Raw genomic sequence first — 17594 nt, forward strand, 5'->3', positions numbered from 1 at the left:
AATTATTAGTTATTGATCTGAATTATGAAGTCTAGTGTAAGTTAGGCTAGGGCAAAGCGGGAGCGCAATAAAAGCTCGCTCTCTCGCTCTTGGCGAATTCGCCCCGCTTTGCCACCATAGGTTAGCTAGAGTAAGAGATTTGAATTGTGAAGAAAATATAGTTGTTCGCCAACCTTGAATTAGATCGAGCGTATCAAGTTTTTCGCCCCGCCAAATAAATAATTTAAATTACAGCCACCCAAAGTTTTCGGTAATTGATTAGAAAAACTCTTCTAATTTTTCATGGCGCCCCGGGTGGACTGTAAAGTGAATTATAGGCAACAACAATAAGTGACAGTGACACAAGAAATTGCAGTATACATATGCAAACATATTCGTTGCCCGCGTCGTGTGTGTGTGCAATCGGCAATCAATTTGTAAAATATCATCGCGTCGGTCGCGCCAACAATAATTTTTGTGCACATTCTGCTACCGCCGAGGGATGCCCTGCGATAAAGACAGGAAAGTAGCAGTTGGATTCAAAGATCCAAAAGAGGAAACAGAGGTATTTGTGCAGAAAATTGAAGGCTGAGCAAAAGACATTCAGATCTCTCTTTGAGGTGTCTTGTGCTGAAAACATTGCACATCGCCTTCAATTCTAGGCACAGACGTATGATATATGTATGTACATATAGTAGAGCTTGATTGCATGCATTTTATTAGTAATTGCATAAATATAACTAAAAAGACATAAATACATACATATCGACACATACAGACATATGTGAACCGCTATTTGGACGCAACAGTTATATGTATGTACATACATACATACATACATCTTTCGTTACTGCAATCACTGTCGCCCCCCCCCCCCCCTTTGTTCTACCAAAGACTATACAATACCAAGATGTCGCATGAGGAACAAATGCTTTTTTCAATTTTCGTTTGACGCTTCAAGGTACGGTCGCGCGGGGCTAGTACTTCAATTCTCTTTTACGCTACCTTCGCCTCCGAAGTGCTACTCGGCTTCGTCAATGCCTCGGTCAGCACGAGCTCGAGCCAACCCAGAAATATGCTTGTAGTTGTGTATATGTGTATATGTCCTAGGTCGGCACGGCCATAAACCGGTTTCGCCCGCAGCATATACGGCTTTTAGCTTCACACACAAGCGCACTGAAAGCATGTCAGTGGCTGCGTGCCGAAACCGTAGGGCAGCGTGGTCGCTGATGTCTTTGGCGCGGCACAGTGGGGACTCAGCCGAAATAGTCAAAAAATTGTATGAGTGCTTTAGATAAATTTAATGTACGCATCTAATAGAGAATTTTCCAATCGCATTTTCAAGATAGTTTTAGTTTAGGAGATATAAGCACTCAAAGTTTAACATTTTTTCAGTGTGCAAATATTTATTGACCAACTAACTAATTTACCAAGCTGAGACGGCCAAAGGTCCCACTTCCCGCTTCGACGGTGAAGGCATTGCCGAACAGACGAAACCGATGGGCAGCGGGGTCGTGGTAGAGACGAAGTACAGGCGAAAAGGGAACTGAAACCCCGCGCGCTCCCTCGTGCGAGCGCGCAGCAGCAGCACCGGTGCATTATTTCGTTTTCGCTTCTCCACTGCTTGTATTTGTTGGGAGAATTTTCGTTGCCGCTCTTGAGCTTAACGGTGCGCCAAGTGACGCGCTACCCTGTATCTAACGGGTATATTGTTTTCGGCTGTTACTTGCCAAGTGACGCGCTACCCTGTATCTAACGGGTATATTGTGTTCGGCTGTTACTTGCCAAGTGACGCGCTACCCTGTATCTAACGGGTATATTGGTTTCGGCCGTCACTTGCAACGACTCTTTCCTTGATACCTCGTGCCTCGACATTCAATTCAAATTCGTTTTCGATTATCGTTCTCGTTCAAACAGATAAAAAAAAAAAATAGTAATAATAATAAATAAATAAATAGAAATAATAGTGGTTTGTTGTGTAAAATCTTCATACACAAACATTATGGCAGAAAAAAGTAAATCCCCTCTTGAAGAGTTAAAGATTAAGCTCAAAAGTCGAGTAAAAAGCATTCGCCGCTTAGAGGATCGATTAGATCAAGGGTCGATTCCTTTGCAATTACCGGAATTACAATGTAGATTAGATTGTTTGAATGCTTCAATTGAAAAGGCTAACCATTTGCAGGAGCAAATCGAGGACATAACAGGTGATGATGCATATGCAGCCGAGTTGGAAGAGCTGATAATTGTCACCAAAGGAAAGATAATGTCGCTTATCGCCGCCTTTGATGCAGCAAGCGAGACGAAGCCAGTGTCTTCTTCAGCCCCAACTCATGCTAGACTTCCGAAATTGGCATTACCCAAATTTAGTGGTAAACACTCGGAATTCAAAAATTTCATTAGCCTTTTTGAGAGACTAGTCCATAGCGACAACAGCATACCGGTGATCGAAAAATTTAATCATTTGATTTCGTGCCTCTCTGATGAATCATTAGGAACAATAAAGGCGTTCCAAGTCACCGAGGCAAATTATGAAAAGGCCATGGCTGGCCTAAAACGAGTATATGACAACGATTATTTGATTTTCACGAATAATATTTCCACATTGTTCAATCTGCCGAGAATGTCGCATCAATCTGCATCATCTCTAAGAACTCTAATCGATACTGTTTCGTCGATTTACGGATCATTACTGTCGATCGGAGATGATACAAAAATTTCGAATGCAATGCTCATTCATCTCGTTTTAAACAGAGTCGACCCAGTGACGAAACAAAAGTGGGATGAACAGCTTACTTATGAGAAGTTGCCGCTTTGGTCCGACTTTGAGAAAGTGTTGAATCGTCGATACCAGCATCTGTCTGCTGAAGAACCGACCAAGCCAAGGCAAGACAAAGTCATGCCAAGCAAGCAACATAATCGCAGTTCATTTGCTTGTTCTTCCACTTCCACCAACAGTAGAACTCAGCAAACTTGTAGCTACTGCAATTCAGGAGACCATGTAGTGTCAAATTGCCCTTCATTTTCGCGTCTCTCGGTGATGCAAAGGTTTGAGTTTGCTAAGTCGGCATCCCTATGCATTAATTGTCTACGAAAAGGCCACGCTGTTGTAAAATGCAAAGCCAATAAATGTCGAGTGTGCAGCCGCTCACATCATACATTATTGCATCGATACACAGTGTCGGCTAATAGTCTCGCGGTGCCACCACCCCAAGAGAGTCCTTCTCCTCCATCAAATCAGAATCAATCTTCCACGTCACATGTTTTGCATGCGACAGCGTTGGACAGGGTAATTCTGGCTACGTCGATCGTAAGCGTCCGAACTAAGAGCGGTGAACACATTCTGGCCAGAGCTCTGCTCGACTCTGGATCACAAACAAATTTTATTACCGAGGACCTCGCTAATCACTTACAGATCCGTAGAGAGGAGTCCTGTATTAACTTGCTTGGAATTGGTGAATCTAATTCTCAAGTAAAGGATAAAATACACACAGTGGTGAAGTCGCGAATAAATGGTAGTGAGTAGTGGAGCAGAATCGTTCTTTGAATTATTAGCTGTTGGTCAAATTAAACAAGGTCCTGACTTTCCAACTCTTCAGAAAACCCTTCTTGGTTGGGTTGTGTCGGGAAAATATGTTTCCAGGAGTTCTGCTCCTCAAATTACAAACAGTTTGAGTTGCAGTGAAGAGTTGCTAGTATCCATCGATAGGACCTTGAAAAAGTTTTGGTCACTGGAAGAAATGCCATCTACCAAGAAAATTGCCACACTTGAGCACAAGCTATGTGAAGAACACTATCGTAAGACGACTCAGGTACTATCATCAGGTCGGTTCGAAGTAAGGCTCCCGTTTAAATCAGATCCAAATTGTTTAGGCAACTCCTTTGAGGTTGCGAAACGGCGGTTTTTGTCGCTTGAAAGACGATTGCATCGTGACCCTGAGTTGAAGAAAATGTACTTGGAATTCATGGAAGAGTACCTCTCCTTAGGTCATATGTCTCCTACTGACAATACGATTCTTTCTACTCCACACTACGTAATCCCTCATCAGTGTGTTCTGAGGCCCCAAAGTACGTCTACCAAGCTCCGAGTCGTGTTCGATGCTTCGTCCAAGACGTCCTCACAGGTGGCCTTAAATGACATTTGTAGTGGCCAGTGAAGCAAACCCAGATTAAATTCCCATATTGTCTAGTGGTTAGGATACCCGGCTCTCACCCGGGAGGCCCGGGTTCAATTCCCGGTATGGGAACCAATACGCACGCATATGTCCGACTTCTCTTCGAACGAAAGCTCGCTCTTGGCGTGTGAGCTATCACGCTCTCCCTTTCATTACGCTGCACCGCTGCTAAACCCTGCTATTTCGCGGGTATGTTCGTACTCACGAATCGATGATCACATGTTGTCTACGACACAGGTCACCCTAGATTCCGATTCCTGATCTTGTATTCACATCTTCTGCACAATTTTAGCTGACATAAATTTCCACTTTAATTCCTAGGCGTTGTCGATTCCGCATCAAGGATGTTGAGTTGCATCTCGCAAGATACGATTAGAGGGCATTCAGAAGTCGATACAACGGAAACGCTGGTAATTCGAAGCGGCCAAAAATAAGACACTGGAGGTTGCGTGGGGGGGGGTTAGGCGTGAGAGCGCCAAAGCACGGCAGACCTCCAGTGACCAAGAGATTCTGGAATAGATTCGGAATTCAGTGAATGTACCAAACCTGCTTTCCTCTATAATCACCTTCATTTTCTCTACGTAGCACTTTGCACTTTCACCACACAATATAGCTTGATCTTGCTTTTTAGTCGATTCTCCGCCGACTTGCAGTTATGTAATTTGGTATGTATTATGTAATACAGGGACACGTGAACTTCCACTAGAGTTTGGCACTATTGGCACAGGCACAACCGAAGTGTTTTGGGAGAAAAATGGAATTGATCCGCGTGTTCACCGTCGCTGTCGGCTTAAGCGGCATAGACGAGCTTTAACGGGACCCTTCCATGGAATTCGGTCTCGAGAGACGAAAAAGAACATTCGAGCAATTAAAGCTCCCTATTCGAAGTAGCTGTTTTTAAAGCCTTGGTGTTCGAACTAATCAAGTTGGCGCGTGATTTGAATCTGCTTTATATCTGGGAAATTATTAGGGAATTTAACCTGGGTTTGCTTCACTGGCCACTACACTCTCCACCACCAGATTATGTCCCGGAGTGATCGACAGGGATCGTAATCGAAAAGAAAAGAAGGACAGTGAATTAGTGGGTTTGAATATCCTTTACGTGGTATACTCCCATTTTCTTTCCTTTCTCGTTCGATAATTCGTAATAAACAGGACTTAGCTTTTTCTTTACTGTTGCTGTCACAAACACCTGCGCTAATTTATGGCTGAATTGTTTAGACGCGTTGCCTTGGGAGAAATTGCGAACGTAAACCTGATCAAAATCATGTTTTGCCCAAGATGTTGGTTCAAATCCGAGAGTATGTGAATAATTGTGTCATTTGTAAACAGACCAAAAGTCCCAATATAGTATTACGACCACCATTGGGAAAGCCAATGCAATCAGAGAGACCGTTTCAACGACTCTACATGGATCTGTTAGGTCCATACCCTCGTTCAAAGGCAGGGAATATCGGATTATTAATAATCGTGGATCATTGTACAAAATTCCATTTCCTCTGTCCATTGAAACGATTCACTTCCGGAAAGATTTGCGAGTACTTAGAAAATTCCATTTTCTTTACGTTTGGAGTGCCGGAATCCATCTTAACGGACAATGGTTCTCAATTTCGATCAGGATTCTTTGAGGCTTTTCTAACTCGATTTTCAATTAAACATATTTGTACCGCTTTTTATTCGCCTCAAGCGAATGCAAGCGAGCGCTTAAACCGATCGGTTTTGGTGGCGATCCGTGCGTACGTGGGGAAAGATCACACTACCTCGGATCAACGACTGAATGAGATTAACGGTGCTATTCGATCCAGTCTACATACAACCACCGGATATTCTCCTTACTTCCTTACGTTAGGGGCCATGCCAACATCGTTCTACGCATTGCCGAAGGTAGGAAGGGGATAAGAGGCACTAGTGATCTCCTACACCTAGGATCACTAAATTAAATACGCGACTACCGGATTCCTTCTTGCCATCTATGCCGACCGGGGATTGATTACAATTTTTTTGTTTTGATCAAAGTAGATTCTGTGTCAGTGCACTTAAATTTTTATAATATGGCGAGAACAAGGAAGTATAGGGATAGGAAAGACCCCGACCCCATCCGGCGAGCTGAGCCCAGAGCGCAGTATAGTGCACTAACCCCGAGTCCCTTTCCTGCTGAGGCTGCATTGCCAACAAGATTTAACCAGCCCGTAGCCGTAACATTATAAAATGGCGCCCAACGTGGGGCCCGAAGACGTAACACAATAAAATGGCGCCCAACGTGGGGCCGAAGACGAAACGACGTGTTATAATCGGAAAAGTGTAGAAAAGATACGATTATTTCCAGATGAGGATAATTCCGAACGGTTGGAGTAACCTTCGTGCTTCACGGTTAAGCTCTGGTAATACATCCATTAGCCTGTTAATTAGAAAATTCGGTATATCGTGTAGACGTGTAGTCAGCTTTTGGAATGGAGATTTCAATTCGACTGAGTAGGGATTGGTCTACCAAGAAATGAGGGCGTGAACTGTATAGATGTCTGAAGAAAATATTTTAGTAGAATAAAGATGTTAGTGCCGTGTATCTGAGCTGTGGAATTTGCGATTGCAATTCAGGATTTTGTATTGATCGACCCAACCAGACGCACGACCACTTTCAACTTTATAGAAACATGACTTGTTCGGTACTTGGAATGGCGGGTCTTAGAGAAACTTTGAGTTCCCGACGAGTATCAGACATAGTCTAATAGGGACCTTTAATATCCATTTAATTCAATAATCATAGAGGCAGAAGAGAGGAGTTACACATCGAAAATATTTTGCTGATTGAAAAAAAAAAAATTAAGACGAAATATAACCAGTAAAGATAATAGCTTTGAAACTGCATTTAATCAGCATGGCTATTGTCGCATTTGCCACGATAAACTTGAGAAAGATCAATTGTTTGCCACGACACCGTGTCAACATCAATTTCACCATCCCTGTTTGACCGATTGGCTTAAGAGTTCACCGAGTTGTCCAACCTGTCGCGGACTATGCACTAAAGAATTGTTAGTTCGGGGAAATGTTGATTTGGCGACGGAATTAAATAACGCGGACCTTGCAGAGGTAGGAGATTCGAACACCTTGAGGAGCCTGAACCAATAATATCAGCGATCATGCGTAATAAGATGTCCTGCTGGAATTGTGATAAGATAGGGCATAGATGGGATGATTGTGTGGAACCTAGAAGCATATTTTGTTACGGTTGTGGCCCAAGAATGTTTACAAGCCACGTTGCTCTAAGTGCCATCCTTCGGAAAACCGGCTGCGGGATGTGTCAACGAACCCCCTGTAGGCACATCCGTACCAAAACATAGAGAAAGCATCAGTCAGACTATAGATGAGGGTTTAGCTAAAACCGCTATGGATTCAGGATTTTTATCGGATAAACGACCAACTAGATATTTACCCTTACATGTAAGACTGTCAAATTACAAGAAAGCTAGAAATAGGATATTTGGCGATCTTTGTACCATATCAACTACGACCAAATCTAAAAGATCTACCCTTCGATTACAAAAATTTTGGAAAACAGTTGTTGGCACTCGACAATGCTTAATTGCTTCCATATTCAGTACGGGAGATAACCGTCTGTACACACCCATCACGATTGAAGACAAGGTTTACAACGCCTTGTTAGATTCTTGAGCGTCGGTTAGTTGCGTTGGCAACAATTCCGCCCGTGCTCTCCTTAACCATCCGAAATCACGTAAGTGTTCGGGAAGGGTTAAAACAGCCAGCGGAACCAAATGCTCGGTTGAGGGCATTTTCACAGCGACTATTACATATCGTAGTCTCACGGAAAGTATAGATTTTTTCATCATACCAAACTTAACCCAAGAGGTTTACTTAGGAATTGACTTTTTTAGGAAATTTAAACTTGCTGATCGACTCATGAGCGAAAGTGTCTCTGAGTTAGATATAGGTCCCACGGAGGATGAGGAAAGCTCACCCAAGTTACACAAACTTTCTAGTAAAGAGCAGGAGAGACTGCAAGGTGTCGTCGAAATTTTTCCTTCGTACGGACGAGACGGATTGGGCAGAACCAGCATTATTTCGCACTCGATCGACGTAGGTGATGCTAAGGCGATTAAACAGAGACACTGGCCAATCTCCCCTGCGCGCGAAAAACTTATGTTTGCTGAGGTAGATAACATGTTAGCTCTCGATATCATAGAACCTTCTTGCAGTCCTTGGAGTAGTAATTGTGTTCTTGTTCAAAAAGGTGATAAGGTTCGGTTGTGTTTAGACTCTCGCGAGATCAATAAATACACGAGGAAGGATGCTTACCCCTTACCACATATTGACGGGATCTTAAGCCGCTTACCTCCAGCGCGGTATATAACTGGTCTTGATATGAAACATGCTTTCTGGCAAATACCATTGGACGAGCCATCCCGACCGTATACTGCGTTTACCGTTCCGAATCGTCCACTGTACCAATATAAGGTCATGCCATTTGGTCTGACAAATGCACCTCAGACCTTATGCCGCTTAATGGACCATGTCATACCCCCACATTTACGGAATCGAGTTTTTGTATATCTCGATGACTTGCTTGTTCTATCGGATGACTTTGATTCGCACTTGATTCTTTTGCAAGAAATCGCACTATGCTTAAGAAAAGCGAATATCACTATCAACGTTCGAAAATCTAAGTTCTGCATGAGAGAGATTAAATATCTCGGTTTCATAATTTCGGATGGTCAGATCAAGACTGATTCATTTAAGATTCAGGCAATCAACGACTTCCCAATTCCAACAACGGTAAAACAGTTACGACGGTTTCTCGGTTTATCCGGATGGTATCGACGTTTCGTCGAGAATTATGCCTCCGTGAGCTATCCATTGACCGAGATGCTTAAGAAACAGAATACTTCCTTAATATGGAATGAAACCGCAACCAATGCTTTTGAAGAATTGAAACGAAGATTAACATCAGCTCCAATCCTCAGAACTCCTGATTTTTCTAAGAAATTCATCTTATTGTGTGATGCTAGTTCTTTTGGTCTCGGGTGCGTCCTAGCTCAAGAGAATGAAGAAGGCTTCGAAATGCCAATTGGATATATGTCGGTTAAGTTATCCAAAGCTCAACGGAATTATTCCGTTACAGAACTAGAATGTCTAGCAGTTATTAAGGGAATTAAGAAATTTCGAGCTTACATAGAAGGCCAGGAATTCTTAGTAATAACCAACCATGCAGCATTGCAGTGGTTGATGCGACAAAAGGATTTGTCTGGAAGGCTCTCGCGATGGGCTATACAGTTACAGGGTTTTGATTTTCGCATTGAACACCGGAAGGGTTCACAAAATGTTATTGCTGACACTCTGTCAAGGCAAAATGAATCGTCAGTAGATGAGTTTATAGATCTAGGGCCGATCATCGATTTAGAGTCCGAGCATTTCACTCTGTTGGAATATCTTGATTTAATTGAACGCATTCAGCAGAACCAAGAGAAACTTCCAGATTTAAAAATAACAGATGGCTATGTATACAAACGCACCGAAGCTTCGGTTGGAGATTCTGAATCTGACCACCAGTCGTGGAAATTATGGGTACCCTCTGGCCTAGTCAGTAGTGTTATCAAACAAGCCCATGATTCTCCTAGCGCATCACATGGCGGGATGGGTAAAACCGTTGAAAAACTTAAGAGATACCTGTTCTGGCCCAAGATGTTGGTTCAAATCCGAGAGTATGTGAATAATTGTGTCATTTGTAAACAGACCAAAAGTCCCAATATAGTATTACGACCACCATTGGGAAAGCCAATGCAATCAGAGAGACCGTTTCAACGACTCTACATGGATCTGTTAGGTCCATACCCTCGTTCAAAGGCAGGGAATATCGGATTATTAATAATCGTGGATCATTGTACAAAATTCCATTTCCTCTGTCCATTGAAACGATTCACTTCCGGAAAGATTTGCGAGTACTTAGAAAATTCCATTTTCTTTACGTTTGGAGTGCCGGAATCCATCTTAACGGACAATGGTTCTCAATTTCGATCAGGATTCTTTGAGGCTTTTCTAACTCGATTTTCAATTAAACATATTTGTACCGCTTTTTATTCGCCTCAAGCGAATGCAAGCGAGCGCGGGGGGAAAGATCACACTACCTGGGATCAATGAGATGAATGAGATTAACGGTGCTATTCGATCCAGTCTACATACAACCACCGGATATTCTCCTTACTTCCTTACGTTAGGGGCCATGCCAACATCGTTCCACGCATTGCCGAAGGTAGGGAGGGTATAGAGGAACTAGTGATCTCCTACACCTAGGATCACTAAATTAAATACGCGACTACCGGATTCCATCTTGCCATCTATGCCGACCGGGGATTGATTACATTTGATTTTTTTTGTTTTGATCAAAGTAGATTCTGTGTCAGTGCACTTAAATTTTTATAATATGGCGAGAACAAGGAAGTATAGCGATAGGAAAGACCCCGACCCCATCCGGCGAGCTGAGCCCAGAGCGCAGTATAGTGCACTAACCCCGATTCCCTTTCCTGCTGAGGCTGCATTGCCAACAAGATTTAACCAGCCCGTAGCCGTAACATTATACATTCTGATGGTGGGACCTACCATTCAAGAGGAATTATACTCGACACTGCTCCGTTTCCGTCTGCACAGGTTTGCCCTGACTGCTGATGTTAAAAAGATGTATCGCCAAGACCCTTCTGAATCCTTGAGATTATACAAGCTCAACACTGTAACCTATGGGACTGGACCAGCCCCATTCTTAGCTATCCGGTGTTTGAAAAGGTTGAGTGAGTCTGCGAAGCTCTCATTCCCTAGAGCTGCTAACGTTATTGGGTCCGACTTTTACGTCGATGACTTGTTGACTGGTGCTGCATGCGTAGAGGAGCTACGGGCAATTAAGTCCGAAGTGTCTCAGGTTCTTCAGACCGCAGGGTTTGAGTTGACTAAGTGGTTTTCAAACTCACCCGAGATCACCGCATCTGAGAGCACAGCCAAACCCATAACAATCTCGGATTCAGAGTCGACAAAGGCGTTAGGAATCTCATGGTTACCTACTGACGATGCCTTTAAGTTCAAAATTGACAATTCAGTTATGGGTCTCCGAGCGACAAAACGGAACATACTATCGGTGACATCAAAGTTGTTTGACCCCCTTGGTTTATTAAGTCCTATCGTTATAAAAGGCAAGATCCTATTGCAGGAGCTTTGGCTTAACAAACTAGATTGGGATGAGTCGATCCCGCTGCATTTGGAAACAGCGTGGAATAAGTTGAAAAATACACTATCTCAATTGGAAGACATATCCATATCTCGGTTTGTGTATTCCGATCCGATGTCACCGGTTCAAATACATACCTTTGCTGACGCCTCCATGAGAGCGAATGGAGCGTGCGTCTATATACGTAGCAGAACTGCAGAAGGTTTAAAAATATCATTGTTGACTTCGAAATCCAAAGTAGCGCCGCTCAAGACCAAAACGCTCCCAAGGCTTGAGTTATGTGCCGCTCACCTTCTCGCAGATCTCTGTCACAGAATCAAGCCCCTATTAAACATGCCCATTGAACGAGTCGTTTATTGGTCGGATTCAGAGGTAGCTCTCCATTGGATCCGGTCTCATCCATTGTCGTTGTCGACTTTCGTTTCAAATAGAGTGGCTGAGATTCAAGAGTGGTCAGATGATGCCACGTGGCGGCATGTACCCACGAAACAGAACCCAGCAGATATTGTCTCAAGAGGTTGTGAGGTCGACGAAATCGTTCAGTCAATTTGGTTCGAAGGACCATCATTTCTGAAAGAGGAAGGAGAATACTGGCCCAAGAACGCTCATTTCGAACACTCCGATGATCTTCAGCTGGAAAAGAGGAAGACTGCGGTCGGGTTGACCGCGGCTGTGCGAAGTTCGGAGCTGTTAGATGTCATCGAGGGATTCTCGTCACACCTCAAACTGCTTAGAGTGGTCGTGTATGTGTTCCGCTTTACAAGAAAAGCCTAAATTTCGAAAAAACTATCTCACCGACCTAATAATACAATGAAGCTTTTTATAAAATTGTCGAAATCATCCAGCATCACGAGTATCAAGGAGAAATTGAAAAGGTTAGGAAAGGATCTACAATTGGTCCTAGTCTTCAGCGGTTGAACCCATTCATCCATGAAGACACAGGGACTTGGTGCAACTTTTCGTTGTTGCGAGTGGGGGGGCGACTAGCCAAAGCTCCTATATCATACGATGCCAAGTTTCCTCTGCTTTTGACTAAGCGCTCGCAATTCGTGCGAAGCTATATTCGTCATCTGCACCATTCGAATTTTCATGTCGGCCCACGAGCACTTGTGAGCATCCTTCGACAGAGCGTGTGGATAGTGAACGCTCAGGAGGTCAGGTGCAAGCCTCCATTGCTGACGCAACTCATGGGGAATTTACCCGCAGATCGACTCCGTGCTCTCCGCCCATTTTCAATTTGCGGCGTTGATTTTTGTGGACCAGTGCACACGACATTGAAAATTCGCGGAAGGCCCCCATACAAGTCATACATTGCGCTTTTTGTTTGTTTTGCGTCCAAGGCGGTTCACCTAGAAATAGTTTCCGATCTAACCACTGATTGTTTTTTGTTGGCTTTTCAAAGGTTCGTCGGGCGCCGAGGATATCCCCAAGTCGTTCATTGCGACAAAGGGACGAACTTCGTCGGAGCGAGCCGCCATCTCAGCGCTCTGCGGATCAGGCTCAAGGAGCAAGGAGACGCAATTCGCGACTTCGCGTCAAAGAACGAATGCGAATTTGCGTTCATACCGCCGCGAGCTCCTCACATGGGAGGGCTATGGGAGGCAGGTGTAAAAACTGCCAAGAGCCTACTCCTACGGGCGGTAGGCAGCGCGCTCCTAACCGCCGAAGAGCTCGCCACAGTCCTCGTCGGCATCGAGGCCATAATGAACTCGAGGCCGCTGGGAGCCATCAGCCAAGATCCAAGCGACGGCGAGGCCCTAACACCCGGGCACCTGCTGACAGGCGGGTCGCTCATCGCCCCCCAGCACTGCGGACTCCGGACCAGGAGAGTCTCAGTTGCTTGCGGCGATGGCAACTTGTCTCGTCAGTCAGGCAAGCGTTTTGGCAGCGATGGTCCCGCGAATATGTCCTGGGGCTGCAAATTCGGGGCAAATGGCACCAGCAGCAACCGAACCTCGAGGAAGGAGACCTCGTCATCGTGGCCGAGGACAATCTGCCGCCTCAGGAGTGGCTCGTGGGGAGGGTCATCGCCACGCATGCAGGAGAGGACGGCATGGTCAGGGTCGTCGAAATAAGGACTAGCACTGGAGCGGTTTTTCGGCGGCCCATACACAAATTAGCGCCGCTCCCAATGTGTTGAAGCCGATGCAGGCGTTCAACGGGGCCGGTGTTGCGTGACCTTCCATCCATGGCCACAATTATTAGTTATTGATCTGAATTATGAAGTCTAGTGTAAGTTAGGCTAGGGCAAGGCGGGAGCGCAATAAAAGCTCGCTCTCTCGCTCTTGGCGAATTCGCCCCGCTTTGCCACCGTAGGTTAGCTAGAGTAAGAGATTTGAATTGTGAAGAAAATATAGTTGTTCGCCAACCTTGAATTAGATCGAGCGTATCAAGTTTTTCGCCCCGCCAAATAAATAATTTAAATTACAGCCACCCAAAGTTTTCGGTAATTGATTAGAAAAACTCTTCTAATTTTTCACAAACAATAGACGTTTTAAAGTGGCTTCTTAAATTTTCCGACTTAAATCCAATCGAAAACTTGTGGGCAGATTTACGAAACAAAATAAGCTAAGTTTTCATTTTCAAATAAGCAAAAATTATGCGAGGGCATCCAAAAATTGTGGTATGAGACACCTGCCAGACGCTTATTAAAAGTACGCCAAAAATAATTATAAAGGTGACAAAAAATAAAGGTGGATACATCGGATACTAACTATCAAATCCCATTTAGGCAACAAAAAAATAATAATAACCAGTAAACAAACTTTTTTCATAACAATACTTTAAGTGTACCTATTATTTTGAGCAGCATGATATTGACTGTGAAATACAAATGATTGAAAGCAGATACTTAAGGAATAATTGAGAACTAATTTTAAGTTTAATATATTGCATAAAACCGTTTTCTGTTATGTTAAAGTTTACGTAGATGTGTGTACCTATTATTATGATGATCAAGTATGTATATCTCCATTAATTTGTGTTCTCTTACCATTCAACCCTCTATACGGACATCTAGAAACCCAGTTTTCCAACCCATGTTTTTCTATAGGATGTAAATTTCAGAAACTTCACACATTTGTTTTCCCAATTCAATGTTTATAAAATATCCTATAAGTATTTATTTAACTTGACCAGTTAATAACATAGCAGAAATTGTTTCCCAATTCAATGTTAATAAAATATCTTATAAGTATTTATTTAACATGATCACGTAATAACATAGCAATATGATGCACACTTACATTCAACATGCTGCCAAGCTGCACATGCTTAAGCACATGCTGCTGCAGCATGTTGCGAATTTGGTAATTCAGTATAAAATGCGAGCGTCCCTTATCCTTACTACTTGGTGGCGCCACCTATCGGTGATAATGTGAACTATCTTCGATCTCAATCCTCCTTCTCAACCATATAAAATCCTCTCAAATCGATCCTTCGCTCATTTATATTCTCTCTCCTCCCTCTTACTGTCAATGAACCTGTTTTTACGATTGGTCACGTATTGCGATTCAAACAACCCTCAAACAGGTAGGTCATCCCTTTGCAATGAATCTATTGTGATAGTTTAGAGGTATTTTTTAAGTGTTTCCTGAAAAACGGTTTCGATGCCCTTGAACCTTTCTACTTTCTCTATAATTTATATTCCCCCTTTGTGTACCTAACACTGTCCCATAGCAAAGTGCCTATATAATAACTACTGATTAGTTCAACGCTCGCCCAGAAGAGTGCTCAGTATTGGCTGGTTGTTTCCTCCTCTTATATTATCGTCTGATATTCCCCCCCAAGTTTGTGCTCTGGTTCATTCTAAACAAATGCTGTGGGTCCAATCCTCCCCAGCGTTCTCAGGACCAACGTCGCCGTCGCCCACGGCGTCGCGTTGTCATTATTGGTACGTACATATTTGTAGACGGAGACTCGTACGTATGAGTGCGTCCCGATTGCTCCCCATAAATCAATAAAACCCTGAAGTGTTACTTGATAAGCCGCCCAGTTGCGATTAGTTCTCTTGTTGTTGAATCGCCTTGCAGACATTGCGAATCAGGATGGAGTTAGTCTTTTGGCGAGTTTGTTTCAAAATGGATGCGGGTCCTGTGATAGCGTTTTTCCTACTCTTAACCATCGGTTTTCTGGCCTATGCCGTGCTGCAGGTGACACTACACTGCTCCTCCTCCCGTTTTCGATCCCGTTCATTCTCTTGATAACTGATCCATTAGTTTGACTTTAAGTGCTTCGTCATATGTATCGCAAAGAGATGTTTTCTCGCTCGGGGCAACACTTCCAACGATTCGAACCGAATCGATGAGATGGCTATGTCCTCTACGCCGTGTAAGTTGCTTCAGGAGTGGCTCTATGCAGACATTTTATATGTAATTTATGACCCACGCGGGGTTATATATGGTCGGAGTTTTATCGTATACGTGCGGGGTGCACAAAACATGGCGCACAATCTAATCGGGTGATTATCAATGGCCGTGCCAAGCTAGAACCTAGAAACCCTATGGGCGTTGAAGTAGGCAACGACTTCGCAGCGGAAACTGCTCGAACTGCTCCCAATACGAGCATGTACGCTCCCGTAATGGATTGGGGCGATTCTGACTTTGGAATCCATGTGGTCATCTACATAGCTCTTGTTGTCTTTTTCTTCTGCCTCCTACCGATCGCCTGCTACTATGTGCGCATCAAGAGTCGAACGCTGGCCAAGATCTGCCCACCACGACGACGACGGCAGCAACAGCAGCAGCAACGACAGAGGCATCTACGATATGACATATTTGCAATAAGCCAACTGATATGCGTAATTATCCATTGAGCTTGAGGCTCGCTCGCTCGCTCGCTCGCTCGGTCGGAGGGAGCGACAAGTAACAATGGGCCCATAATTGATTTATTTTGTTACGATTTGATTTGATAGTTGGCAAAGCGCATGCACGACTCCGTGGCGCAGAACCGACAACGACTGCGCCAGCTTGGTACCCGCTCGCTAATCGTGTGGATAGATATAGACTGTGTTGCTAATTGGTATTGCCTCATTTCTTCCAGATCGCCAGGGGGGTGCGCTGAACACTTCGGAGGATCGGCCGCACGACCGGTATGGCGATATATTCTTCATCGAGCCAAGCAGCGAGGAGTCGGCCCGCATTCGCAGCCAGCTGGAGAAGGACGACAAGGAGCTGCCCAGCTATGACGAGGTGATGCGCATGTGTAATCTGACAACGCCAACGGCAGCCGCCGCGGCACCTCACTCGCCCTTGGCTGTTCCCAGCCCCATTGGGATAGCGGCTTTGCCAGCTCCGCCATATTCGGAGTCAGATCCGTATGTCGGGGCTGCGGAGGCGGGGGCGGGGTCGGCGATATCACCCACAGTCATCACGATGGAGCCGGAACCGTCGACATCGCGTGCCGCACGGACCCCAACAACCACCAATGTTGGCCGCGGTGCCCCTCTGACCCTGCCGAACACGGCATCCAATACGGAAGTTTGATTGGGTGATTGGGTACTGCTGCATTTCCCGAGCCACTCTGGGCCGCACAGATGTCAATTTGTGTGTGCTTTTCATTTCAGAAATGAACATGTGTGATTTTATTAGGTGCATCCTAAGTACATATTTAAGCGCTATAGTTTAAGTTTGGCTAATTGTAAATATGTATTAATACAATCTAGGCTGAAATAAATATTTTAAGAGATAAACATATTAAGCACTTTAAGTCATGTCGTATAACAACGCACTTAATCACCTCTCTAATCTGAAAGACGTCATTATATCTAGTCTACTGTCTTACGGGGATCAGTTCAAGAGCTGCGACATGTGACACTATTTGTGACAATTTAGAACGACCTGAACGGAATTTTAATGACGCTGTTCTGTCACTAGTTGTTACACTTGGCTTGTTTCCCAGAGGGCAATGCCGGCTAGCTGTCGACTCCAGGGCTGGGTAGTTCCCCTTGCCCGCCAAATGTAGACAAAAAAGGAGACATACTACTTCTCGGGACATCAAAACTAACAACAACCTAACAACAACAAAGAAAATCATAAACAGACGGCTATCAAGTGGGTGAAGCTTGGGTGTTATCACTTCGCGCGCCAGCCCTACCTGTGACCAAACACAACGTTCATTTTGGCTACGCCACGCGTCCTCCCTCTATTTTAAATTTAATGCATCATGCTTCAATATCTATCGAAGCTTTAATAATCGTAAATTGACAATTTCATCTTTCT

The 17594-nt window shown here is 44.2% G+C and overlaps 2 protein-coding genes and 1 non-coding gene across 6 annotated transcripts in view; all 3 read left to right on the forward strand.

The window, feature by feature from the left end:
• The window catches only part of LOC117185843, a 113923-nt gene extending 96914 nt beyond the window's left edge, over positions 1-17009 (forward strand). The window contains exons 1-3 of one of the 4 annotated variants that reach the window (XM_033397218.1): positions 15361-15527; positions 15606-15705; positions 16417-17009. In XM_033397218.1, the coding sequence (XP_033253109.1) occupies positions 15423-15527; positions 15606-15705; positions 16417-16859 (648 nt within the window). In that variant the 5' untranslated portion in view covers positions 15361-15422 and the 3' untranslated portion in view covers positions 16860-17009. Of the gene's footprint in view, positions 1-15360; positions 15528-15605; positions 15706-16272; positions 16347-16416 lie in introns of those variants that run through there. The other 3 variants (XM_033397221.1, XM_033397220.1, XM_033397219.1) reach the window with 3 other exon arrangements.
• LOC117192523 lies at positions 3393-12167 on the forward strand. The gene is made up of 2 exons (XM_033397217.1): positions 3393-4115; positions 10741-12167. The coding sequence occupies exons 1-2, from the start codon at positions 3489-3491 to the stop codon at positions 12148-12150; spliced, it is 2037 nt and encodes a 678-aa protein (XP_033253108.1). The 5' UTR covers positions 3393-3488; the 3' UTR covers positions 12151-12167.
• Positions 4152-4223, forward strand: Trnae-cuc. The gene has a single exon. It is a non-coding gene; the product is annotated as a tRNA-Glu (tRNA).
• Positions 17010-17594: the final 585 nt, after the last annotated feature.

Source organism: Drosophila miranda, assembly GCF_003369915.1.
Source record: "Drosophila miranda strain MSH22 chromosome Y unlocalized genomic scaffold, D.miranda_PacBio2.1 Contig_Y2_pilon, whole genome shotgun sequence".
NCBI classification, from domain to species: domain Eukaryota; kingdom Metazoa; phylum Arthropoda; class Insecta; order Diptera; family Drosophilidae; genus Drosophila; species Drosophila miranda.

Coding starts and splice junctions, on each gene's coding strand:
- LOC117192523 (XM_033397217.1), top strand. CDS start 3,489: ATGGTAGTGAGTAGTGGAGCAGAATCGTTCTTTGAATTATTAGCTGTT. Junction 4,116..10,740: donor CACAGGTGGCCTTAAATGAC/ATTTGTAGTGGC, acceptor GTAACATTATAC/ATTCTGATGGTGGGACCTAC.